Genomic DNA, 27351 nt, shown 5'->3' on the forward strand with positions numbered 1-27351 from the left:
ACCTCTGCACCTGACTGGCCCTGTGTTGCTGGTGTGGTGACTTTGGGGTTGCATTGAACCCCCAATGGTGGGCTGCCTATTCCCAGGAAACTGAACTTAAGCGCTTTACTTACCTCTGAAACTTAACCTTACATACCTCCCCCAGTAACTGTTGATTTCTGCACTGTGTCCACTTTTAAAATATCTTATTGCCATTTTATTCTATACTGTGTATGTTACTGCTCTAATTCAAATTTCCTTACTTACCTGTGTGGAGTACCTTGCATTTGATGTATTTACTTCAAATCTTGAATCTTGTGGTTCTAAAATAAATTAAGAAAATATATTTTCGATATAAAAACTATTGGCCTGGAGTTAAGTCTTTGAGTGTGTGTTCCTCATTTATTGCCTGTGTGTGTGTAAAACAAATGCTCAACACTACCCTCTGATAAGCCTACTGCTCGACCAAACTACCGCATTAGAATTATCTAATTTTGCCGCTATCAACCTCTAAGGGGAACCCTTGGACTCTGTGCACACTATCTCTCACGTTGAGATAGTATATACAGAGCCAACTTCATACAAGCCTCTTCTGCCTAAAATAGATAATCACATCCCAGTTCCAAAGGTGCTTTCTGTAAACACATCCGTCCCAGCTCTTGCACAAACCAGCACCAGAAGACCATTCGTTCGCAAGGACATTATAAGGTTCTTTATCCCACCTGGGAATCTCATGTGAAACCTGGGAAGCTGCTTTTGACTTCTTGCCAAACATTTTTCACTCTGTAAGATTTCAAAATGAAAAATGTTTGGCAAGAAGTCAAAAGCAGCTTCCCAGGTTTCGTCCTGTGATGAAGGATGCCATCCATCTGAGCGTGTCGCTGGTTATTCCTATCTTCTGCAGGCGGTGGCTGAGAGTGTGGTGGGAAGCCATGTCGAAGGCAGCGGATAAGTCAAGGAGGTTGAAGCTGGTGGATTCTCCTCTGTCAAGAAGGGTACCGATATCGTCTGAGGCAGCGGTCCGCGCCGTCTTGGTGCTGAAGTTGGTTCTGAAACCAGATTGTTAGGAGTCTAGTATGTTGCGTCTCTCCAGGTGTTCGGTGAGTTGGAGGTTGACAGTCTTCTCCAGATCTTTGTCAGGGAAGGGGAGCAAGGAGAAGGGTCGGTAGTTGTATAGTTTGTTGGGGGTCTGCCGAGGGCCTCTTGAGGAGGGGTCTAACCAGACATCTTCCCAGACGTCTGGACAGGACTCTGTGGTTAGCGAAGCGTTAATGATGGTGGAAAGATGGTGGCTGATCTTGTCTTTACTGAGGTTGAAGAGGTGGTGGGGCAGAGGTCAGTGGGAGCTCATGAGTGGATGGCGCTCATAAGGGCAGTTGTGCCTTCTTCGCTGAGTTACTTCCAGGTATTAAGTGGTTGATTAGAAGTTGGATGTGCTAGAGGGTTTGGGGGCGAAGTTCTTGTATATGGTTGCTGTTTTGTTGTGTAAATGTTCGGCAAGTGCATCACAGAGCTTCTTTGATGTGGGGATTGTGTTTTTGGTAGTTTCGAGGCAGGTGAACTGTCTGACAAAGGTGAAGAGTTCCTTGGTTCGGTTGGCAATGGTATTGATTCAGACTGTCAGGTCCTCCCTCTTTGCTGTTCTGATCTCTTTTTGGTATTTGTTGAGGGCTAATTTAAATGTGGTCGTATCAATTTTTCTGCTGCTGGTGCGCCATCTGTTCTCAAGCTGTTTGAGTTAGACCTGACAGCTTTAGGGTGGTCATCCCCCAACTTTTTCCTGTCTTCCTCCCATTTTTCTGACCCTGTTTTTACTGGTTTTAGGACTCTGGGCACTGTACCACTGCTGACCTGTGCTAAAATGCATTTGCTGTTTCCCCTAAACATGGTAACATTGGCTCCTACCCAATAGGTATATTTAATTTACCTGCAAGTCCCTAGTAATGGGCACTCAAGGTGCCTCGGGCCTGCAAATTAAATGCTACTAGTTGGTCTGCAGCACTGAGTGTACCACTCACATAAGTAGCCCATGTCTCAGGCCTGCCATTACAAGACCTTTGTGTACAGATTCACTGCCACTTCGACTAGGCCTTTAAAACTCTTTGCCAAGCTTTAAACTCCCCTTTTTCTACATATAAGTCACCCCTAAGATAGGCTCTAGGTATCCCATAGGGCAGGGTTCTATGTAAGTAAAAAGCAGGACATGTGCTTATGTGTTTTACATGTCCTGGTAGTGAAAAACTCGCATATTCGCTTTTCTCTACTGTGAGGTCTGCTCCTCTCATAGGCCAGCATCAGACCTGCCTTTAAATACTTTTAAATGGTAGATTATGATCTGAAAGAAGTAGTCCTGTCTGTTTAGAATGGCCAGAATGGTAATAGAAAATCCTGCTTACTGGTGAAGTTGTATTTAATATTACTATTTTAGAAATGTCACTTTTAGAAAGTTAGCATTTCTCTGCACGTACTGCCTTCTGTGCGTTACAGCATGTCTCCAATCCATGTCTGGGCTGTGCTGGTTGACAGCTCCCCTTGTGCATTCTACCCAGACACCCAAACACAGGACACTGAGCCACATCTGCATTCATCTGCAAACTCATCTTCATCTGCATTCATCTGCAAACTGAATGGGTCTCCCTGTGCAGATAGGGTGGAGGGGCTCTCACTTACACTTCAAAGGCCAGTGACCCCACACAAAGGACTTATAACCCCCTACAGGGATCCTGGCAGACAGGGCTGGGTTCAAAGCGGACCTTGTGCACGTCAAAACCACTCTTTGAAGTTTCCCCCACTTCAAATACATTTTTGGGTATATATACTGGGTCTGTGACCCTCCAAAATCAGACACTTCTGAATCACCAACTGGACTCTGTCAGAGGGACTGCCTGGCTGCCCAAAGGACTCATCTGGACCGCTTTGCTGGAAGGACTGCTGTCCTGCTTGTTGCCCTGCTACCTGCTTGCCCCTGCCTCTGCTGGAAGGACTCTGCCTTCCCCACAAGGGCTTGGATTGAGCTTGCCTCCTGTTCTGAAGTCTCAGGGCCAAAAACACTTCACCAAAGAGAAGAAAATCCCTGTGAATCAGGAAATAGATGCAACGCCTGCAGAAATCGACGCCTGCCTCGCTGTTGAAAAACCACTGCATCGCCTACTGGATAATTGCAGCACCTGCTCCTTCTTACCAGAGCATCAAGGATTTTCAACGTATCGTCCCTGGGCATCAAAATATCCCTGCATCGCAGTGAGGAACCGCCCTCCTGGAAATCCACGCATCACCTTGCAGCATGGAAAGAAAAGGTGCATTGTCTGTGCCGTGCCAAAAAATCCAACGCAGCGCCTTATTTTTCACCTCATCTCCTCCTCTGCTGCCCCCGCGCGTAGTTATTTTTGACACATCCCAGGTACTGTGTGTTACAAGGATGCAACTACTGATTTTTAAGGATTGAGACTCATTTAAACCTTTAACAAGTAATATCTTGACCTGTGCATATTGGATTTTTGTCGTTTTAGTCTTATTTGATTCAGATAAATATTAGCTATTTTCCTAAACGGGGTGGAGTACTTTTTGTGGTGTTTTCACTGTGTTACTGTATGAGTTATTGCAAAACTACTTTACACATTGCCTTCTAAGTTAAGCCTGCCTTCTCTGTGCCAAGCTACCAGAGGGTGAGCACAAGATAATTTAGTGTGTGTTGTGCCTTACCCTGAACTAGGATTGTGGGTCCTACTTAGACCGGATGCATAACTCTGCCAACTAGAGACCCAATTTCTAACAGTTTGCATTTGCGTTTTGTCCTGCTGAGTTCCAAGCTTCACTAGTTGGCTTGTTTGGCTGGTCTGTGCGATTTCGCTAGTTTGGTGGGAGTGACTAGGTCAGCAGCATTGGTGATCCAGTCGTTGAAGTTCTGTGCTGCTTGGTCCAGGTTGGGGGGTAGTTGAACTGAGTGGTAACGAGGGCATCAGTCCATTGTTGCATGACTTTGCTCCAGCTGTGGGAGGTTTAGCTGTGGCAGTTCAGGATGGAGCCAGTATGTCCAGTGATGGTGAAGTGTATGAAGGAGTGGTCCAGGTGAGGTCCGAAGTGTGGCTGTACCTTGTTTTGATGCTAGGTGAGAAAATACAGTCCAGCGTGTGTTTTGCTATATGCGAAGGGTCGGTGACTAGCTGCTTGAGGCCGATGTTGTCCAGGCTTTCCAAAAGGTTGGTGGGGTTAGTGTTGGTGAGGTCCATGTGGAAGTTGAGGTTTCCCAGGAAGATGTAGTGTTCGGATTCTAAGGCGAGAGGAGTGATGAAATCTGCAATGGCGTTGCTGATTCTGGTACAAGGACCTCGCGGTCTGTAAGCCAAGGTGCCTTTGATGGTGGTCTTATTGTCGGTGTGGAGCTGAAAGTTCATGTGTTCCATGATTGGCATGGTCTGATCGTCCGTTATGGGGCAGGTGGTCATCTCCTTGTGTATGATGGTGAAAGGTGCCTTTGTGTTTGTTGGAGGGGTCCCAGTGTTTCATCTTGTAGCCTGTGGGTTTTACAGTGGCGATCTCCGGAGTGAAAGCTGGGGTGATCCAGGTTTCGTGATGAATTTTACATCAGGGCAAGAAAGGAGATGGTGGCCCGATTGCAGAGGGATCTGGTGTTGAGAAAGATACAGCTGAGCTTCTTCGCTTCGGTGTTGGTCTGTGCTTATGGTGAAGGGAGGGGTACTACGGAGGTGTTCGGAGCTGGCATGGCAGTGAGGCAACAGTGGCGGCAGCTGAAAGGTCCTGGTGTGTTGCAGAGAAGTGCCAGGCAGCAGTTGTTGCTGCATCTGGGGTTAAGGGCACGAAGATCTGCAGCAGAGTATCTGAGGGGGTCTGGAGATCCAGGGTTCCTGGCACTAGGTGCAGTCCAGGCGGGGACTGGCAAAAACAGGCTTGCCTTTGTCATGCCTTCAGTGCACCGGTGGTGCGGGTGCGCTGCAGCCTCCATTAAATAGGTCCTGGGAGGGGTGCTAGGGAGGCAGGAGAGCGGGAGAAAATGAACGGGAAGAGGAGCGTGGGTGCAGGGCACCAGAGAGGAGCAGCCAGCTGTGGTTCTCTCTTTCAGACTTACAATAACACAATGGGGTTCATTACAACCCTGGCGGAAGGCGGAGAACCAGCGGTAAGACCGCCAACAGGCTGGCGGTCTTACTTTGTGGAATTATGACCATGGCGGTTACCGCCATGGTCATCCGCCGGTTCTCCGTTCCGCCCGCCGGGCTGGAGACCTGGGTCTCCAGCCCGGCGGCCGTCACTATACCGCCGGCGGTATTTGGACCCGGCTTACCACCGTGGATTTCCAGCGGTTTGAACCGCCATGAAATCCATGGCGGTAAGCACTATCAGTGCCAGGGAATTCCTTCCCTGGCACTGATAGGGGTCTCCCCCACCCCCATCCCGACTCCCTCCCCTACCCCCCCACCACCCCTGCCACCCCCCAAAGGTGGCAGGGCCCCCCTCCCCACCCCGACCCACAACATAATTTCACCCATACCCACACGTGCGCACGCACGCACATACTTACACGCACACACGCCGACATACATGCCTACATCCACACACACAGTCATACACGCACACCCACATTCAAACATACACGCACACATCCATACAGACATACCCGCAGACATACACGCACTCATTCCCATGCACACAACACCCCCGCAGGCATACACGCACTCACACATCCCCTCTACATACACACACGCACACCCCCATGAACCCACACAACACCCCCCCAACCCCCTCCCCTCACGGACGATCGACTTACCTGGTCCGACGATCCTCCGGGAGGGGACGGGAGCCATGGGGGCAGCTCCGCCAACACCACACCGCCAACAGAACACCGCCACGGCGAATCACAGGACGTGATTCGCTGGGCGGTGTTCTGTTGGCGTGGCGGTGGAGCAACCTCCACTTCCCCACCTCCCGCCAGTATGGCTGTTGGCGGCTCTCCATCCGTAAAAGAACGGAGAGCTGCCAACGGTCATAATAGGCCGAGCGGCAAACCGCCACCAATGGCGGTCTTCCGCACGGCAGTCCCTCGGCGGTCTTTGAAAAAGACCACCGAGGTCAAAATGACCCCCATAGTCTTTACAAAACTGCTGGTTGTCGTAGCAGCTTCCCTAAGGAGACCATGTATTTCCAAACCTAACTGACTGGTGAAGGCAGATTCCTAATCCGGGAACCTCTCCATATTCAGATCAGTGACTGGGTATGGTTATAAAAAGGGATGGTATATGTTTGAGAATCTTGGTTCCTTTTCCTAAAATTCACTTCCCACAATATTCATAGTTTGTAGTGTATTAATTTCATCTGTGTTGCACACTTTAGTTGTTGGAAGACCTCTGACACCCCAGAAGCAGCACCATCTCTAACTTTCCCTCAGGATCCCTAGCAACACAGAGCAGGTAAGAGCTGACGAGAAGCAGGAAAACGCTGGAGTGATGAAGATTCTGTCACATGCCTGTTACTCTCTTGCAGTTGTTGGACTGAATCTGACACAATTTACAAACTCACAAGATGCAATTATTCTTACCATTGAGATGTATATAGATTATTCCCACTTGTGCTTTAGCATTAAGGAAACAGCCTAAACAAAATGGGAATTAGCTATTCAACTAGTTTGCTGTGTGAAAACAAATTAGAGATTACTTCCTGTGGATTAGGCTGTCTTCAAAGGTATAACAGTTGAGCACTAGCCATCTGAAGGTAAATATGATGAATACTAAGCAACTAGCATGCAGGAAATAGATGCTGTATCGCTCATTAACCATCTGCCCAAATAACGCGGGCCCCACCCCCAAACAGGTCAACCTACATAAAGGAATGTAAGGGTTAGCTATGAATCTTTCTATATATGTACAAGATGTATTTTGGTAGCAGTAGTTGCCTTAGAAATATACTGATTCATTCATTTTACGTACTGCAACTGCTTATGGTGAACTTTCCCTTAACTATCTTTCCCTCAAAGGATACAAGCCATGATTGTCTTAGCACTTTTCTGTTTATAATATGCCAAGGTATAAACTGTAGAGGATCCAAAAGACAGCTACAGCTTTGTGCGGTTAGTCTTGAGAAAACTGTTACATAAATAAATAAAAAATGCAGTGCACATGGCGCTGTCCAGCACATTGGACTTTCTACCTTTCACATAAACCTTTGACCTACCACAAAACAAGGTCACTTAATTCTTGATAGGGCCCACTATTGAAATTTCCTCTCCTGAAAAAGTCTCAAGACAGTGGAGATATGTAACCTGAAAGCTGCTAGAAAAATAATATTTCCACCCTGAATTACTGGAGAGCATTAAAAGCCAAACTATTTTTACTCTTATAACTGTGACTGCCTATTTTCGCCCATCATGCTTATGTGCAGCGAAGACTTCACCACACTTAGAGCATGTCTCCAAATGTCATGTACCTCACTCTGCTCATATAGGCCGAATTATAGCAAACACAACTATGCAGTCTGAAAAGGGTGCCCATAAACCCACTGTTAATTAGAGTGCTTCAGGTTCTCATCGGAGGTATGAAGGGATATTTGCAGATTCTGTATTAAATTTATTTACTGTTTGTAGAAGCATGTTCCCACATAAAGTTCTATACCAACTACTTTGTCATTCTTGCCCTGTATAAAACAGTAAATTAATAAACAAGAAATTACCATCTCTCTAGCTAACGTATTTCCAGTAGTTGAATGTTTTAGTGAAAGCCATTTACAGTCTCTGTTTAGCTTTCTGAGCTGTATAAAATGCGTCCTCCACATTTCTAAGCAGATACTTTCCAACAGTGTAAATTAAACTAAGATAATAGACTTAACCGTGCTCATAACACCTGCATGGTCAAAGTACTTACAGAAACCTAAAAGTAGTGGTCCCTGCAAATTCTTATGTGCTTTCTCTCTAATCACAGCTCTTACAACCATCAAGAGAAGTCAGATTAAACTGTAGTCTACAGTTGTTCGCGCTTGGCTCTAAAGATTTGGCACTGCAAATCTTTGATGCCATACTACCACAATTAAAAAGGATCTTCAGCCTGTGGATAGTTTTTTGGAAGACTTGTGTTGAGCAGCAGATCCTTTCCCGGTGTGGACTGATGTATATGAATGTCAAGGTAATAGGTTCTGGCGCTTTAGTTCAACTCTTGAGGAGACCAGAAATAATGCCAAATTCCAACAATCCATGAGACCTTAAGCACACTTTTGGCATGAACAGTCAAAAATTATCCTACATTTTGCACACCGAGATTTCAGCGTTTTAAACACTGCAGCCGATATATCATTATGTTGTGTTACTTTCCCTTTTTGTCTTTGTACCATCAGTAGCACCAGTGTAAGGAATTGGTGTACAAGTCAGAGGAGGTGATCATCCATCCTAAGCAATAACCACAATCCTTGTTAAAGTGCATCACAAAATTAACCTGAGTTCAACCCTCTGTAGCTATGGCACAGAACAGGCAGGCTAAACTTAAAGGCAATGGATAAAGTATTTATGCAGTACCAAAACAGTAAAAAAGTCATAACACAACACAAGAAAAAACCCAAACCAATTTAGAAAAAGAGTACATTTTAATTAATAAAATATCAAAATCTCAAAAGTTCAATAAGGGAAACCAGGGATATGAATTTTTAACATTTAAGGTAAAAATTAGAGCCAAAAAGTGTTAAGTGTTAATCACAGACAACTGGTCATGGTAGACCATAACCCAGTTTTGAAGCTGACCACAGTGGAGTGCAGGTTGGCTACAGAAACCAGGTTTGACTCTGTTGGAAGTTTTACCTTCGGACTTAATCTATGAAATGGAAGTCCAAAATCTGTAATGGGGGTGAGGTAGCAAGCTGTGGACAAGAAGGGCTCCACAAAGTCTGTCAAATGATATCCCTGTGAAGCCGTTGACTTTTGGCGGGAGAGCTTAAGTAGGTGAAATTGTAATTTTTCGCCCAAGGAAGGTCCCTCGCTGGCCAATTACTTTTGGCGCCTTGGCCCTAAGAAGATATTTACATTCACACTTAGCCAAATTTTTTTGGAGCTTGGATTCCTCCAGTATGCCACGGCTGCAGGCTGTATCTAAAGAGGGTTCCCTGAGATGGATAGCATATCCATAAGGTCCTGCTAAATCATATTTGCTGGTGGGGAAAATCTCTGACAGGGAAAACCTGAATCATCAATCCAGTGACAACACACCTTCACCATATTTGCTTGACATGTTTTGTCACAGTCCTCTGGACGCCTTTGGGGACAAACAGTTTTGAAGTCCCAGGTTTCTCAGTCTGTTAGGAGGAGTACTCTTCAACACAGTCCAGGGTTCCAGAATCTCAGGAACTTCACTTGGGGGTCAAGACTCCACCAGCAGCAACCATCAGGGTCCAGGGCAGGTCCAGCTGGGCAGTTGCAGGAAAGGACACTTGAAGCGTGTTGTCGCTGTTGCTTGAACAGGAGGTCATTATTATGACCTTTGAAGTCCATGTATTTGTCTTGGGTACAGAAGGAGTGCAGGTCCAATCGTGTAGGCTCTTCTCAGGGCCTGGACAGCAGATTCTGTGCTCTTATGATCTTCCACAGGTCTAGTAGTGTTCTGAGGAGAGTGCTGTGGGGATTATGTATACGCCTGACGTTTGGGGGTTGGGGTGCTCTTGTACTTTTCCTTACCAATATTGTAAAAGTTCTTAGGGGTTATCTTCCCCACTTTTGCAGCATGTCCTGTGTGCCCTACAGCAAGAATGCCCACGTTGCCCCTCTACATAAATCTAAGAGGCAAAACCTTTTTTTCCCTGTGCAGAGCCTGTATGCCTACTCCTGATGGCGAGGGAAAGAAGCAGCCCCTCATCTGGGGCCTCTCTAAACCAGTTCTGGTGGCAGCTCCTCTCACTGTGATTGGACTTTACCTGGCTGGAGGAACAAAAAAAAGGGCCCTGCCACCTGTCAGCTAACATTTGCCTGTGACAGAGTAGGCCTTCTTTGAAGTTAATCAAGTTCCTGGGAGCAGTCCAAATGGACATCCTAACAGAGTAACACCGCCCCTGAACCTAAGTCTGTCTCCTATGGTGGGAGCAGTTTTTACACCTCATTCAAGGTTAAGCACTCAACAGAGCTGCAGCTAGAAGCGAATGCCTTGGAAGATGTATCTTTTTAAAAGCACCTTTTTCATATTATTGTCTTACAAATCTAAATTCTGCAGTGAGCTGAACATTTACATAATATTTAAGAGTCTAACAATGATGTTTCAAACGGTTTCCTAGTCAGAGATACCATATTTAGATTCAATATTGCCTCCCAATACTTTCTTATAGAACAGGCAGCCTTGCTACAGTGAAAATAGCTTTTGGGGCTTTTTCAATGTATCGATATGTGCAGCATTACATTTGTATGTGTCCTACTTTTAAATCCTATGCACCCTGTCTTGGGCATTAAGGCCTACTTAGGGGTGACTTATAAATATATCAAAGGGAGATTTTGATCTGTAGAAAGGGTTTATTTTGACGGGTTGTATTGCAGTTTAAAAGCTGCTTTGGTCAGGCCACAGTGGCAGGCCTGAAGCCATGTTTTGGGTGGGTGACATAATGGGTGCCACAGTCCACTAGTGGAATTTAACTTGCAGTCCCTGGATACACTTTGTACGATACAATAGGGACTTATAGGTGGGTTAAATGTGCCAATCAAGGTTATACCAATTTCATCATGTTGAAAGAGGAGCACAGTCACTTTACCTCTGGTTAGCAGTGGTAAAGTGCACAGAGTTCTACAGCCAACAAAAACAGTCAAGGATAAATTCTGTGTCCACCACTCAAAAGAGGGTAATTTACTACAACCAGCATAGGACCTTTCGGGCAAACTGCTACGACTACTTCATGTTTAAAAGGTTACAGTCATAGAATGTGCCTGGCAGCAAGCATGGTGAGAAATCTTGACACAGTGGGAAATGCATCCTATTCATATTCCTTTTATGTATTCCATGTTTTTGTATTAGATGTTTTGGAGCGCTGTGGCTTCTGGGAATTTAACCTGGAATCTGTGCCCAATTTCCTGCTAAAAGAGAGATCTAAAAAACGGTAGTCCAAGTTGAAACTTATGGGCTTCCTGTCACCACTGTGGCTACAGCACTTAAAGCCTTTTGAGTCTGTTTCAAGCCCTTTTGGTTTATTTCAAGTGCTTTATATTCTTCTTCATTTGATGTTAATTTACTAAGAAGATATTCTATTCAGTGTCTGGTAAGAAGCATTTAAAAAAGAAGTTTGTCAGAGGGAAGCCTCCAATGTGTTGCACACCACATATATAGCTTCAGCGGGGACAGAGATCTGGGGACTCCAATGCCAGATTTAGACTTTGCTTTCAGAAAGAGTAAATATCAGAATCAAGATCAAATCCAAATAATGTATTTATCTAAGGAATATATCCGAGCTTCTGATAAATGGAAGAGAATTAAACAGCCTTTGCTTTTATTCTTCACATCTGTTTCAGGGAATATTGAGATATTTGTTAAGCCTTTTTAATTTTAATTATAAAGTTATCACCTATTGATAATTATCAAATTTAGACTTTAGTTAACTGAATAAGTATTGATGCATGAACATTTTTTGTATATTTGTATCTACTCCGCTCCAATTAAACTCTTTATTTCATTTTATAGAGGAGCTGTACATCAGAGTTTTCCAGATTTTACATTCTTGACTGGTACACTGGTTGGAAAGATTTTCAAATTAAAAGGAAGCATAGATCCTCATGTAGCCATTGATATAATCAATAAAGCCTCATTGTCCTTTCTTCAAAAGCATTTAGGTAAGTAATTATTTAGCATCAATCTTCCACATGCTATTACAGGAATTATATTTCTTCCCTGGAGCTTTATGAAATGTGCATTGTGACAGAATGCCACATACTGAGAAAATATTTTATTAAGAAGATGAAGGATTGTTTGCTTGTTGATTGACCTGTCCGGTTCTATTCAGTGCCTCTTCCTGAAGGCCTATACACATAAATAGCTTATATGATCTTTACAAAGGGATTTGTTAACCCAGTATAATTGAATTCCAATTTGATAATATGCTTGGCGCTCATTTCTGGCATATCATAAAGATCAAGTTACAAGAGGGTATTTGGAATAGACTGCCCCAACTTTGTGCTATGTGATGTCCCAATGTAGAGCTTATTGTCAAACACTTCATTATAAGATAGGTCAGGTACACTGGAGTCCAGGTACTGCCTCTTCCTATTTTAGGTTCTTTAAACTAAAATCTGAAAGTGAGAAGACTTACCGCATGAGGCGAGAGGGAGTTTCAGAACTCCTAATGTACTAGCTGAGCCCGCCAATCAATATTCTCCACATCTACAGAGAGGTAATCTGATGTTGGTTGTATAGCATTATATGAAGGACACTAATAGCCTACAATAATATCACATTCTGTACATTGTCTACAACCACATTGTCTAGGTGAACATCTTTTTACTTCCACATTGTCTATCTAACCCTGTTTACTATTATATTCTCCTACTTACCTTGCAATGTAGTGGTTAGATTGATGTTAGTAGATGCAGTGTTAACCATGCAATATAGTGGGTGTGTACCTTGATGGTCATTGGTTGGCCTTAGCTTGCCTACCTAATTTTCTAAAAGAGGTACATAGACACACAGCTGACTGGATGTGGCTACTGGAGAGTTAGGTCACTTAGAGAGAGAATATTTTCTCGACATACAGCAAATACATTAGCGCATCACGTATTGTAATATATTTTTCCAATGGCTATCCAGGCTCCACCCTTTCCAGCCTCTTGTGCTGGACAGCTTCACATCTAATCCTCCACTTGTTCGAATATTTTATTATTGAGATGTGTAATATATGTTTGCTATTATGTGATTCAATATTTGTAAAATATACCAAATTAAATATACCAAATACAGAATGTATCACTTGAGTGAAAACAGAATTGTAACATCGATTGTTTAAGGGCACAAATTCAGGAAATAGGGGCTGCCTTTCATCTACACTAATTAGTGAATACCGGTCCCTGTGCTTTAAAGGATCTTGGAATTGCCCTGCCTAGCAGTGAGGGAAGAATTCTGTTAGGCAGCCTGCCTTTTCTGAAGATTGATTTTGTTGAAAAACTTTGTTTTATTGATTTTTGAACAAAAAACTCAACTGTAACAGGCAGTGCAAGTTTCCAGTCATACATGAGGGAAATTATCACTTATGCTGCAGATGGCAATACAGGCAAAAACCAACTATGTACATGGCTGAACATAAATAGCAGAAGCACAAGTTGTCAAGTTAGATATACATTAGATAATACTGTGATGTCACACTTGGCCTTCACAGCTACCGCATCCGAGCTATCTTGCGAGCTGGAATGATCCCCCTCAGTAAACTTATTGAGAAGAAGCCCCCACAATATAATTGCATCCATGGTACCCATATCAGTATGGGCAAGGTACATGTGCATCTCCTCTGCCACCCCGCCTATTCAAGAAGATCATGCAGCAAAGAAGATGTGAGCGGCACAGAGTGCCCATCCACCCAGAAGACACTCGTTTAGCCAGAAGCAGTGCAAGCTGGGCGAGCCTGTAGGGAATCCTCCACCCACAGGGGTGTCACCGCCCCCAAGAGATAAGTCAGTCATGAGGACCTCCACCCCCATCACCCTCACTATAATAGGCACTAATTCCCACCAGAAATTCTGAATCCCAACACAGTTCCATGCCAGATGCAGGAAGGCGGCTAACAGCTCTCCACACTGTGCATATCTTGCCTCTTTCAATGGGGTCTATCCTATTCAACTGCCTTAGGGTCACATAGGTATGATGGAGGAAGTTAAAATGATGCAACTTAAATCTGTGGTTGCAAGACTCCCGCTGAAGCAACTCACATGCCCGTGACCAATCTCCATCCCCAATGGGCTCCATCGACTCCCTCTCCCAGGCCCCACATGCGGCACACGCCATGTCCTCCCGGATTGCCCCTTATAAAGTAAGGTATTAAGGTGCATCCCCTTCCTCTGTTCCATTGAAACAGGTCACCAAGTACCCTAGAGGACCGCAGCACACCTGGAAAACCAGCCCACATCTCTTGTGCGACGTTTTCTTATTTGGAATAATGAAGGAAATGACTTGGTTCCACTAAAAAAAGGTCTTGCGAGCCACCTGAAAAGTGAGGAAGACTGCCCCAGAGTACAGATGCCCCATTACCCAGCAACCTCCTGCCCTCCACTGATCCATCAATTGCCCAAAATGGAGCTAAGACCCAAAGATAAAGCTCCATGTCAAAGAGAGCCCTGCGCAGTACTTTCCCAACCACTCCCTCCCATAGCGCTGCCATCTACCCCACCAGGTATGGAATCAGGTGCTCAGACCAGCCCTCCCTCATTAATAAACATGCCGGAGTGTCATCCCCCAGCATGCCATGGAACAATCTCTTTTCCCAGCCAACCACTGTGCAGCATGTTGTAAACTAGCCGCATAATAGTAGTGTTGTGTATCCGGGAGAGCAAGGCCCCCAGTCTCCATATCACTCTTGAGAACCAATAATGCTATTCTACTACTCCGTCCCACTCAAACCAGGGAAATGAGCAGGCTGTTCATCTCACAAAAGAATTGAGCTCTGAGTGAGAACTTTGCTTTTTGAACTAGATAGACAGCATGGGAGAAAAACCATCTTGGCCACAGAGGCCCTACCTATCACTGACAGGAGGAGCCTGTACCAGAATGGTACTGAACCTTCCAAGCAACTCACAACTTTACCCTCATTCAAACGCCGATACACCTCCTCTATATGGGCAACCAGCATACCCAAGTATCTAAATCCCTCCGTCTCCCAGCGGAGGCCTAGCTTGGGCAATCGGTCAGTGGGTGTCCCAATCAGACTTCCAAGCGGAAACAATAGCGACTTCCGGTCATTGACTCTAAGGCCAGACACCTCATTACATTTAGTCGGCAACCCCATCAAGACCACCACTGCCCAGCAGGGGGACTGAACATACACCTGTGCATCGTCATTATATAGAGAGCCACCCACTCTAAACCCCACAGCTCCAATTCCCGATACAGCAGAAAGGCCAATGGCTCAATTGCAAGAGCAAATAGGGGGGGGTGGGAGGGGACAACCCTCCCCATACGGAGCAGGGTAAATACTGATTTGCATATGGCTGGGTCCAAATTGGAATGGCGTGGTGGGCAAAAAAACAATGGATTAAACCTAGATCTCTGTGACGGGGGCTGAATGTTTGCATTGTTCAGCATTCTGTCCATCATCAGTTCTTTTTGCTTTTGTCGCCCTATGTTGAAAGGTTATGCCCAGATGTTGGTCACATGCTCAGTGTGCTACTGGATTTAAGCTAGCCTGGCTGATGAGGGGTTTTTACCTGGAAACTGGTCCCAGGATGCTTGTTTCCGGTCCAGGGAGGATCTGGCCTGGCAGTTCGGGCTGGACTATTCCCATGGGGAACAGGGTCAAGATTGATTTGCATATGCTGGGTCCAATCTGGGGTGGCTCGGCGGGCACAAAAAAATGTATTAAACCCAGATCTCTGGGATTGGGGGGTGAATGTATGCATTGTTCAGTATTCTGTCCATCATCTGTTCTTTTTTGCTTTTGTTGCCATAAGTGGGAAGGGTATGCCCAGGCATGGGTCCTTTGTCCACTGTACCACTGGATTCAAGCTAGGCTGTCTGATGAGGGGTGATACCCCAAAACCAGTCCCAGGATGCTTGTTTCCGGTCCAGGGAGGACCTGGCCTTGCAGTTCAGGCTGGCCTGTTCCCAAGGGTAGCAGACCCAAGACTGATTTGCATATGGCTGGGTCCAAACTGGGGTGGCATAGTGAGCAAAAGAAAGATGGATTTATCCCAGATCTATGACTGGGGGTACGTGTTTGAAAGTTTCAGCACTCGGTCCATCAGCCTTTTGGGTTTTGAAAGTCGTCCTCCTAACCACCCACTGATCCGAGAGGTTGCCCCCGATCTTGACACGAACCGTGGAATTGGTATATAAAAGCTGCACTCAGAAACAGAAAACTGGCCCAAACCCCATTGCCCTCAACACTGCCATGAGATATGCCCAATGCACAGTGTCAAAAGTTTTTTCCAGGTCCAGGGAGACCAGGGCCAGCTCACGATCATCATCCATGGTCTCATGCAAAACGTGCTGAAGCCTCTGTAGATTGAAGGCAGTGCTATGGGCCTGCAAAAGTCGCATTGGTCTTCATGTACCAGTTCTGGAATCACTTCCCCAAAACACATTGCCAACAGCTTACATAATATTTTGACATCAGTATTGAGCATTGTGAGGGTCCTATAAGAGGAAGAGTTTGCAGCATCACCCCCAGGTTTCAATAGAAGGCAGACAACCCACTCCCTCATGGAGTGTGGGAAAATCCCTTTTGCTTGTACCTCCTGAAGGACATCTAACAATTTCTATTTAAGTGTAATAGAGTAGGTCTACAAAAAAAACTCCACAGGGAACCCATCCCTGTCTCGAGCCTTGGATCTATTGATGGCCCGAATTGCCTAACCCGTTTCCTCCAAGGAGATCTCTCTCTCCAGGTCCTGTATAAAATCCAGTGCCAGAGTCGGTAGCCCCATAGCCGCCAAGAAACCCTTGAGTCTCCCCAGGGGTCCCACCCCTCCGCACAGTATTCCCCCCCAACACCAAGATGGTTCACAAAGACCCTCAGGATATCCTGGCAACTATGTACACATTAAGGCACATGCTCTATCAAGTAAAAAAAAAAAAAAAAAAAAAGTTTTTCCTCGTATGCAGTACATAAATATGTTGCAGATTTATTTCCTTGGCTTTATTAACATTTCTGTTGGTTCACATTATTGTAGCCTTGTTTTGTGTCCTGTAACAGCCAAACTTGTTTTTACATGATAGGGCGTGTTCCTTAATGTGTACATATTGTTTGTCAATCGCTTGATTGTTAGATGCTTGGGGTTTTGGGTGTGTTCCTTTTTAAGAGCCCCACGTTTTAAGAGAATTGGACAGGTAGTAACAATTATACTGAAGCAAATAAGTGTGCGATTGTGAGCGCCGGATTTTCCCTCAAAACCACCCACCATCGTGATTCAATATCCTTGCGTCCAGTCACCAAGTTGCCAGGATTGCTCCTAGCAGTCTTTCAGGGTTTGGGGGCAGCCCACGCTGACACAGCCCCTTAGACAGGCTTGTGCCCTCCTGCTGCTTGACCAGCTCAAACAGGGGAAGGTAGAACAGAGGATTTCCTGTGGGAGAGGGGATGCAGTACCCTCGCCCTTGGAAATAGGTGTTACAAGGCTGGGGAGGGGTAGTCTCCCCACCCCACCGGCTTGCTTTGAAGGGCACATTTGGTGCCCTCCTTCCATAATCCGGTTAGCACCAGAGCAGGGACCCCCTATCCCTGCTCTGACGCAAAAGCACACATTGGAAAGGGGAGTGACCACTGCCCTGTCCATTACCACCTCAGGGGTGGTGCCCAGAGCTCCTCCGGATGGCCACTTGATTCTGCCATCTTGAACACAAAATACGCAGAGGCACCTGGAAGCATCTGGTTGGTCAGGACAGGTGACTGATGTCAGTGACCCCCTCTTATAGGTGGTCACCCTGCAGAGTGACCAATCCCCCTGTTAGAGCTTTTTCAGGACTCCCTTGCGGGTGGGTCCCCAGATTCAGCATGCAAGACTCCACCTGGACTCCTCTGCATCACCTCTTCTGCTCCTGGCTCCTGGCTACTGGAACCACTGCTAGACTTCACAGGAACCAAACAAACCTGCAACTCCAGAGACGACCTTGCCTTGCAACATTGTTTCTTTGGATCCTTCCAGTAACTGCAACATTTCCAGGGCTGTGCGTCCTCTTTGGTCAGCAAGACTTCAACTGGAAGGGAGCTGTCAACTAAACCTAGCCAGACGTGGATTGTAAGGCACAGAAGGATTTAAGTGCAGAGAAATGCTTATTTTCTAAAAGTGGCATTTCTAAAATGGTAATAGTAAATCCAACTTCACCAGTCAGCGGGTTTTTTCTATTACCATTCTCGCCATACTAAATATGAGCTTGTTACTCCTTCCAGGATAGAATCTACCAGTCAAACAGTATATGAGGGTAGCCCTAATGTTAGCCTATGAAAGGAGCAGGCCACACAGCAGTGTAAAAGGAATTTAGGAGTTTTACACTGCCAGGACATATAAACTACACAGGTACATGTCCTGCCTTTTACCTACATAGCACCCTGCTCTATAAGTTACCTAGGGCCTATCTTAGGAGTGACTTATGCGTAGAAAAAGAGGAGTTTAAGGCTTGGCAAGTACTTTTAAATGTCAAGTCGAAGTGGCAGTGAAATTGCACACACAGGCCTTGCAATGGCAGGCCTGAGGCATGGTTAAGAGGCTACTTATGTAGGTGGCACAATCAGTGCTGCAGGCCCACTAGTAGCATTTAATCTACAGGCCCTGGGCACATCTAATGCACTTTACTGGGGTTTTACAAGTGGATTAAATACGCCAATTGGGTATTAGCCAGTGTCACCATGTTTTACGGGAGACAGCATATGCACTTTAGCACTGGTTAGCAGTGGAAAAGTGTGCAGAGTACTAAAACCAGCAAAAACAGTGTCCAAAAATGGAGAGATGTAGGCAATAAGTTAGGGGTGTCCACCCTGAGGCTGTGAGGTCGAACATTAACCATGACCTACTTCTGGCACAGGGACCCTCTATATGGCTCCCTTGGCTAAGACAGCAGTAACCTCCTCGCAGAGAAGTGCCAGATGAGCCTCTGTCATTCGCAGGATGTTGTCATGGATGGATGGGTAGTCTCGAAGAGGAGTGAGGAGCCCCTTCGGACTATTTGCAAAACCCACCTGTCTGACATGATGGATTCCCAGCGGGCAGGTAATGGCAGATCCTGCCTCCAACTGGTCTGACATTTGGAAGCATAAGAATAGGAAGATTTGTAGGCTGCAGAATGGGGGAGGGGTTGAACTAGGTCAACCACTGGCTCCATGATTCACAAGAACACTGGATCCCACCTTCACAGAGAGGCTGGGCAGCATGAACGACATGGTGGCTGAAGGGAAAGGGACATGATTGGGTGCTCCTTCAATAGCCACGAAAGGGGAAAAAGCAGACTGAGGGGGGTGAAGAGCAGCTACGAGGCCCAGGGACAGAGCTGTAGCCCAGGACTCCTTAAAGTGCTTGAGCGAAGTGTGTGCTTTGTCTCGGAAAGAGAAGGGTGCCATCGAAGGGGATGTCTATGAGCGTAGCTTGGACATACCTCAAAAAGCCAGATGTCCTCAACCAGGTATAGCGCCTCAAGGCCCCCGTCGACGCAACCGATCTGCCTAGTGAGTCAGTCGTATCCAGCCCACATCTGATTGTGAACTTAGCTGCATCTCTCCCATCAGCAACAGCTTGGGAAAGAAAGGCCTGGGCCTCCTCCAAGACCTGTGGCAGCACATGTGCAACTGTGTCCCATAAAGTATGGGGGTAACAACCCAAAATGTATGAGGTGTGGAAGGGAATGCGCCCAAGGATGTAGAGGCTTGGATTACCACGCTCTCAGGGGTGGGGTGTTGGGTCAGGAATTTTGGGTCGTTAGGTGCAGGCCTATGGTGGCGGGTGACTATCCTATTCACAGGAGCCCCTGTGCTGGGATTGGACCAAGTACCCAGCAGGACATCAGTGAGGGCCTCATTGAAGGGCAATAGGGGTTCTGAAGAAGACGGCCCAGGCTGAAGCACCTCTGTCAGGAGGTTGTTCCTGGCAGCCACAGAAGGCAGCTCTAAGGCCCAGGACCTCGGCCACTCTTCTCACCACCACTGAGTAGGATGCCGCCTCCTCCGTAGCCACATTAGGGGGAGCAAGCATGCCAGCATCATGGGAGGTATCTAGCCAACTGTCTTTGCCCAAATCTTGGGCCCATTCCATTGGATCCTCAAGCTGGTATTCTAAAGGGTTCAGAGACTCCTCAATACTCTCACCGTACCCATAAGAATAAGGGTCACAGTCCAACCTGGGGAGCAAAGGCCCCATCAAATGCGAAATTGGCTTTGCGCGACGCCCCTATGGCTCCATGTTGGAGTCGGCAATCAGTATGGGATCGACGACACCTGTGGACCCGGGTGGCATCAGGAGTGTCAACGTCTGCATCAGGGAAGATCGCAGTGGCACGGCCGATGCAGATCTGGAAGAGGATCCCTGGATGCCCTCCAGAGACAAGGCCGAAACAGTCTGTGTGAAATCTATGGGGACCCTGTGGACCCCTCAGGGCCCAAAGGCGCTCCAGCAGGGTCAGACTGACCAAGTATGAGGCACATGCCCTCACACAACCTACAAAGGTGGGCATGGGGGGCTCTGGATCCCGGAAACTCGGGCAGACGTGGAGTTGACCCAGAAGTAGGGTCCGAGGACAGATGCCTAGAGGGACAACACACTTTTTCCTATGTCACAACATCCAACCGACGGGGTGAAGTTGAAGAATGTTTGCTCTTCTTTGAATTCTTCTTATGCTTACCAGGGCATCCCAATCATTTTGAATGGGACAAGGAAGAGTGCAGGCTCTGTGAGCGGTCTTGTAACCTTCCTCTCAAACGAGACCGAGAGCGACACTGAGACGAGCACGGGCTGCAAGAAGATTTAGAGACCTTTAAAGCTTCCGCGTTCATGGCCCGGAACTCTGAGCACAACTTCGGGTTGTGGTCGCACTCCTAGCACCAAAGACACATGAGGTGCGGATCTGTCACACACATCAGGTGGTGCGCAGGTTGTAGCCGGTCTTCCGTGACGACATACTCGACGCACCATGATGTCAAAAAAGCTTCGACAAAAGTAAAAAAATAAAATAAAATAAAAAAAGACAGTCAAAAAGTGATTATGGGGTAGCTATTATTTGGATCTGTATGTAGGCTGGCGCCAAAAGAATAGAACGGATGTCAGCGTGCCGGGGTGGCACCTATATATGACTTGCGATGTCATATCTTTGGAATACTGTAGGAAAGTCACTCTTTTTGGCATAATTACTCCCACTTTTTACCTGTTTATCAGTGTGTTTCAACTGTTTTCACTAGGATCCTGCTAACCAGGACCCCAGTGATTGTGCATCTCACACCGAAATGTGGTTGCTCTGGTACCCTTCACACCTCACAATTGGCACACTGGTGTACCCCTGTAAGTCCTTAGTGTATGGTACTTGGGTAGCCAGGGCATTGGCTGGAGCATGCATTATGCCACCCGTAGGAGCCCATGCAAACTGTCTGCAGGCCTGCCATTGTAGCCTGGGTGAAAAGGTGCATGCACCCTTTTACTGCTGGTCACTGCATCAGGTCACTGTAAGTCACCCCTATGGTAGGCCTTCCTATCCCAGAGGGTGGGGTGCAGGTGCCTGTGGGTGAGGGCACCCCTGCATGAGCAGAGGTGCCCCTATGAACTCCAGTTCCAGTGCACTGGACTTCATAAGTGCGGGGAAGCCATTTTACCCATGTACTGACCACCTGTGGTCCAGCTACATAATGGTCACCACTAACCTCGGCATGTTTGGTATCAAACATGTTGTAATTATATCCCAATACTAATGCCAGTATTGGTGGCATAATTCCATGCACTCTAGGGCTCCTCAGAGGACCCCCCCAGTATTGCTCCTAGCAGTCTTTCAGGATTTGGGTGCAGCCCATGCTGATGCAGCCCCTCAGACAGGCATGTGCCCTCCTGCTGCTTGACCAGCTCAAACAGGGGTAGGCAGAACAAAGGATTTCCTGTGGGAGAGGGGATGCAGTAACCTCTCCCTTGGAAATAGGTGTTACAAGGCTGGGGAGGGGTAGCCTCCCCACCCCACTGGCTTGCTTTGAAGGGCACATTTGGTGCCCTCCTTCCATAATCCGGTTTGCACCAGACCAGGGACCCCCTATCCCTGCTCTGACGCAAAAGCACACATTGGAAAGGGGAGTGACCACTGCCCTGTCCATTACCACCCCAGGGGTGGTGCCCAGAGCTCTACCAGGTGGCCACTTGATTCTGCCATCTTGAAAACAAACTACGCAGAGGCTCCTGGAAGCATCTGGTTGGTCAGGACAGGTGACTGATGTTAGTGACCCCCTTTTATAGGTGGTCACCCTGCAGAGTGACCAATCCCCCTGTTAAAGCTTTTTAGGGACTCCCTTGTGGGTGGGTCCCCAGATTCGGCATGCAAGACTCCACCAGGACTCCTCTGCATCACCTCTTCTGCTCCTGGCTACTGGAACCGCTGCTAGACTTCACAGGAACCAAACAAGCCTGCAACGCCAGAGAGGACCTTGCCTTGCAACATTGTTTCTTTGGCTCCTTCCAGTAACTGCAACATTTCCAGGGCTGTGCATCCTCTTTGGTCAGCAAGACTTCAGCTGCACCAAAGAAGCAAAGAGGAATCTCCCTTAGAGTAACTCTCCTGCATCTGCAGGCACCTAACGCAACGACGTCCGGCTGCTGGGATCTGCTCTCGACAGGAACTGCGTGTATCCTAAACAAAGGTGGTGGTCCTGAGTGGTCCTCTCTGCCCTCTTTCCATCTTGGGAGATAGTGAGCCCTTGCCTCTCCTTGCAGGACAGTTCACTGTGCACCGCGACTCTTACAGCAACCAAGGCTTGTTGATTCCTGTTCAGGCTCCAAGTAGCCCCGGTCACCAGCACTTTATCCTTGCAAGGACAGTCTCGCCTCAGCTGCTGCAGCGACGTGGGACTCCTCTCCAGGTGTGCTGACTGGGCCTCCCTGCAGTTTACAGTGCTTGCTGTCAGTGGGTTGCCTGAGAGGGGCTGCAACTGCTTCTACTGGCTTTTCCGAGTGCGGAGGGTCAGCCCGGACTCTCCTCCAGGGGTCGAGTCCCCTAGACCTGGCTGGTCCTCTTTCTCGCTGCAAATTCTCTTCTGCCCAGATTTGCATTTTCCAAGGCTTGTTGGTGGTCCTCCTGACCATCTGCGACCCGGCAACCGGCGTGGAACATCATCTGCATGACTCAAAGGGACTCCCTGCAGCTCTTGGGCTCCACAGCTCATCTTCATCGTCCCTCGTTGATCCGGATCTTCATCCACAGAAGGGTGGTGTAGGAAAATGCCACTGTTGGCATGGTCACCCCCCACATTTTGCCCAGTGTTGTTGCCAGCTTTGATTGGAAGTGTGATGGGACTCTGCTAACCAGGCCCCAGCACCAGTGTTCTTTCCCTAAAACTGTACTTTTGTTTCCACAACTGGTACAGCCCTGGCACACAGTTAAGTCCCTTGTAAAAGGTACCCCTTGTACCAAGGGCCCTGTGGCCAGGGAAGGTCCCTAAGGGCTGCAGCATCTATTATGCCACCCTCAGGGACCTCTCACTCAGAACATTCACACTGCTTTGCAGCTCGTGTGTGCTAGTGGGGAGAAAAGAAAGTCGACATGGCACTCCCTTCAGAGTGCCATGCCCACAAACCACTGCCTGTGGCATGGGTAAGTCACCTCTCTAGCAGGCCTTACAGCCCTAAGGCACGGTGCACTATGCCACAGGTGAGGGCATAGCTGCATGAGCACTATGCCCCCATAGTGTCTAAGTCAATTCTTAGACATAAGTGCAGGGTACCCATACTGAATATATAGTCTGGGAGTCTGTCACTACGAATTCCACAGCACCATAATGGCTACAATGAATACTGGGAAGTTTGGTATTAAACTTCTCAGCGCAAAATCCCACACTGTTACCAGTGTGGGATTTATGGAAAAATGCACACAGAGGGAATCTTAGAGAAGCCCCCTGTATGTTAGCCCAACTCACCGGTCTGTGCCAGCATGCCACTTCCAGACGAGTTTCTGACCACATGGGGTCAGTGCCACTGTGCACTCTGTGGTCAGAAACAAAGCCTGACCTGGGTGGAGGTGCTTCACACCTCCCCCTGCAGGAACTGTAACACCTGGCGGTGAGTCTCAAAGGCTCAAGCCTGATGTTGCAGTGCCACAGGGTACTCCAGCTAGTGGAGAGGCCCACCCTCGGACTAGCCCCCACTTTGGTGGCAAGTCCAGAGGGATAATGGGAAAAACAAGGAGTCGCCCCCCTCAGCCAGGACCACCACTAAGGTGTCCAGAGCTGAAGTGACCCCCTCCTTGAGAAATCTTCCATCTTGCTTTGGAGAATTAGGACCAATAGGGATGTGCCTCCCTCCCCAGAGGGAGTGGGCACAAGGAGGGTGTAGCCACCCTCAGGGACAGTAGCCATTGGCTACTGCCCTCTGACCCTAACACACCCCTAAATTTAGTATTTAGGGGTGACCTTAAACCCAGATCATCAGATTCCTGATGACTGCTACAGATTGACCAGGCACTCGGAGGAGTACAGTCCAGTAAGATCAATGGGAGAATGTGTCCCTGGTAATGTAGATCCAGAAGCGGAGAAGAAAGCACTGATTCCAAGTTGGTGTTGATCAAAGTCTTTAATCCTTAAGACAGCGATTGTCATAGGTGAGTTTTCATTTTTGCAGAAGAACAGCCAACACGTGTTTCGTCACACAAGTGACTTTATCAAGGCTGCAAAACAATAATCAATACTAAGTGTCGTATAGTACTCTACGTATATACAAATGAAAGAAATGGATTATGCCCGTGATCCGCTTATCTTAAAATGTGTGAACATGCACACGTTAGTGAAAAGAAAGTGATTGGCATGGCAGACTGTGTGCTCATATATGTCTACTATCGGTTACGAGGTGAGAGAGGAAAGAGAAGAAAGTGAATTGGACATCCAAAATCATCCAGTGAAAGTTAAGAAGCATAGGAAGTTCCAAAGGATAGGTATTGAAAATGTAGACCAAAAAAGCCCGGGTGCTATATAGTGGACTTAAAACTGTGGATGCTAAGAAGGAAGGAAGGGTTCCACCTAAGTTTCTAATACTGATGAGAGAAGAAAGTGCCGTGTGGCGCGGTGTCTAGTGAAACACGGTATGAGTCACTGCTCTTAAAATCATACCTGGGCCAGTCCTGGCCAAGGAAAGTACGACCGTAGTTGGTATGTAGGTAGGTTGAAAGAGTGTACTGGATCAGGCAAGTTGAGTATATGTTCATCCAGTAGTCGAAGAAGAAGGCAAGGAAGCCCTGATAAGCCTCCAAACGAGTACCTAAAAAATGAAGCAGTCTAAGGTGGAGTATACAGAGAAGGTATACACGTATACTTCATGCAGAGAAACTCCATGGCAGGATAACTCCAAAGGCACCAAAAAAGGGAGGGAAACAGGGGCCTGGTAGAAGGTTGTTGCGAGTACTAAGCGCTGATAACTGAGTCAGAGGTAGTGCTAGTTATCTAAAGAAATGCACAGTTGGACATAGCCAAAAAAAGGGTAAGTATATGAGCGGTAAAGGTTCGCCATGGAACTAGGATGTGTAATTAAGGAAAAAAAGGGCGGGGAACAAAGGCGTGCGTTTATTGTTGACCCAGGGTGTCCGGAGCTAATTGGACAGAGCTGCCGGAGATCCAGTTGTACAGACTTTAGTAAAATCTGCCATAAAGGTTAAACAGCTTGGGTCCCATAGTTAGTGTCCATTTAAGATGGCATAAACATACAACGTCCTAGAAGTGACTACACGGAGCTGCACACAGTCGGGTGTGAGTTGCCGGGTAGCGGTTTAAGAAAAAGGGGGTGATGAAAATGCCTGAGGTCCGTAAAGGAGAGACAAATCAGGTGCCACCAAACGGGCTCTAATTATATGACAAGGTTCGTAAAGCGCAGGAGTGGTGAGCGCGAACCAAGAGGGGGCAAGTAAACCAACCTAAGAATCTAAAACGCTAGTAGAAAAGCGATTTACCTTGTTGGCAGTGCTCGGTTCGTCTATTGTTCGAAAAGAACGCGTCTGGGGTCTAAGCGCCCCGTACGTATTTGATGTGAAATTCGTGTCAGCGAAATAGAGGGAGGACTATGTTGACTAACCGTCCCAAGTAGACGCCGATATTGTGGAAGATAGAAGCGGCCATTTTGTAATGGTGAAAGTAAACCAAACTTAGAGTCTGAAACGCTAGTAGAAAAGCGATATACCTTATTGGCAGTGCTCGGTTCGTCTGTTGTTCGAAAAGAACGCGTCTGGGGTCTAAGCGCCCCGCACGTATTGGATGTGAAAAACGTGTCAGCAAAACGGAGGGTGGACTATGCTGACTTAACGTCCCAAGTAGACACCGATAATGTGGAAGAAAGAGGCGGCCATTTTGTGATGGTGAAATCGAATCAGCCATAGGAGGGCAGGAAATAAGCCGAGTAGCAGGAGTGCTGGAAATAGACCCAATTGCCCTGTGTGATTAGAGAAGACAGGGAAAGTGAAAAACGCCTAACATGCTATTTGTGAGTGAGTTGTGGAATATCAGTCTATGTCCACTTAAGTATCCTGATTCCATTGGTGCAGCAAGAGGGACACTGGAATAAAGGTTAACAACTCAAGTGCAGACAAGTGTGCAGAGCATACGTAATAACACTTCACAAAATACAATTTGAGGCGTAGTTGAAAACCTCCTTATGCACACATAATAATGCAGGGATAACAGGTAAATATAGTTACATGTGCAGGTTCATATAGCAGTAGTTTGATGCACATTTATATGCATGTTCCATCGGAAATGAGTCACTTGAACATATACAGTGAATAGTCATGGAGCTCAAAGGCATACATCACAAAGCTAGGTGAGGAAGAAATGCAGTTCATGGTCAGTGTTCAGTCCATGCTCTACTGCACGGAGTTTGAGAATCCAACCAGCCTCACATCTCCGTAGGTCCCTGGTTCTGTCCCCCAATCTAGGCGAACCAGTGACCTGGGCGATACCATGAAACCTGATGTTAATAAGATCCCTCTCGCCATGCATAGTGTTAAAATGGACGGCCATTGGGTATGTGCTGTTAAAGTTCCTGATAGCTCTTACGTGTTCTTGTATCCTTTCTTTCAAAGGGCGTACCGTGCTGTCAACGTAAATCAATCCACACACACAAATCAAACAGTAGACTGAAAATCTGGTGTTACAGTTAATAAAGCTCGTGATTTTGTGAGTAAATCTCGTATTGTATGAGAACGAAGTGATCTTGTTAAGAGCCAGTTGGCACGAGATACAGTTTCCACATTTGAAGAAACCCCTTGGTTTACTAGGAAACCAAGTAGAGGAGTGTGTCTGTGTGTGGGGCATGAGAAAACTGGGGCACAGTATGTTTCTGAGTGTACGTCCCCTGCTGTGAGTCATGGTTGGAGAGTTGTTGATATAGCTCTTTAGACAAGAGTCCAGTAGTAGTAGATGCCAATGTTTTCTAAGGACACGGAGTATGGTTTTACTGGCGGGACTGTATTTCGTGATGAAAGAGATAGGACGTTTGTTAGATGTTCTAGGTGGTTTCTTGGAACCCCTAATGAGAAGCGAGTGTTGGTCTTTAGAGGAAATGCGTTT

The 27351-nt window shown here is 46.9% G+C and overlaps 1 protein-coding gene across 5 annotated transcripts in view; it reads left to right on the forward strand.

Moving 5' to 3' along the window:
* The window catches only part of PLA2G7 (phospholipase A2 group VII), a 274794-nt gene that overhangs the window by 227434 nt on the left and 20009 nt on the right, over positions 1-27351 (forward strand). For all 5 annotated transcript variants that reach the window (XM_069236079.1, XM_069236082.1, XM_069236081.1 and 2 more), the window contains one exon: positions 11622-11770. In XM_069236079.1, coding sequence (XP_069092180.1) covers positions 11622-11770 — 149 coding nt within the window. The remainder of the gene's footprint in view (positions 1-11621; positions 11771-27351) is intronic.

Source organism: Pleurodeles waltl, chromosome 5, assembly GCF_031143425.1.
Source record: "Pleurodeles waltl isolate 20211129_DDA chromosome 5, aPleWal1.hap1.20221129, whole genome shotgun sequence".
NCBI lineage: Eukaryota > Metazoa > Chordata > Amphibia > Caudata > Salamandridae > Pleurodeles > Pleurodeles waltl.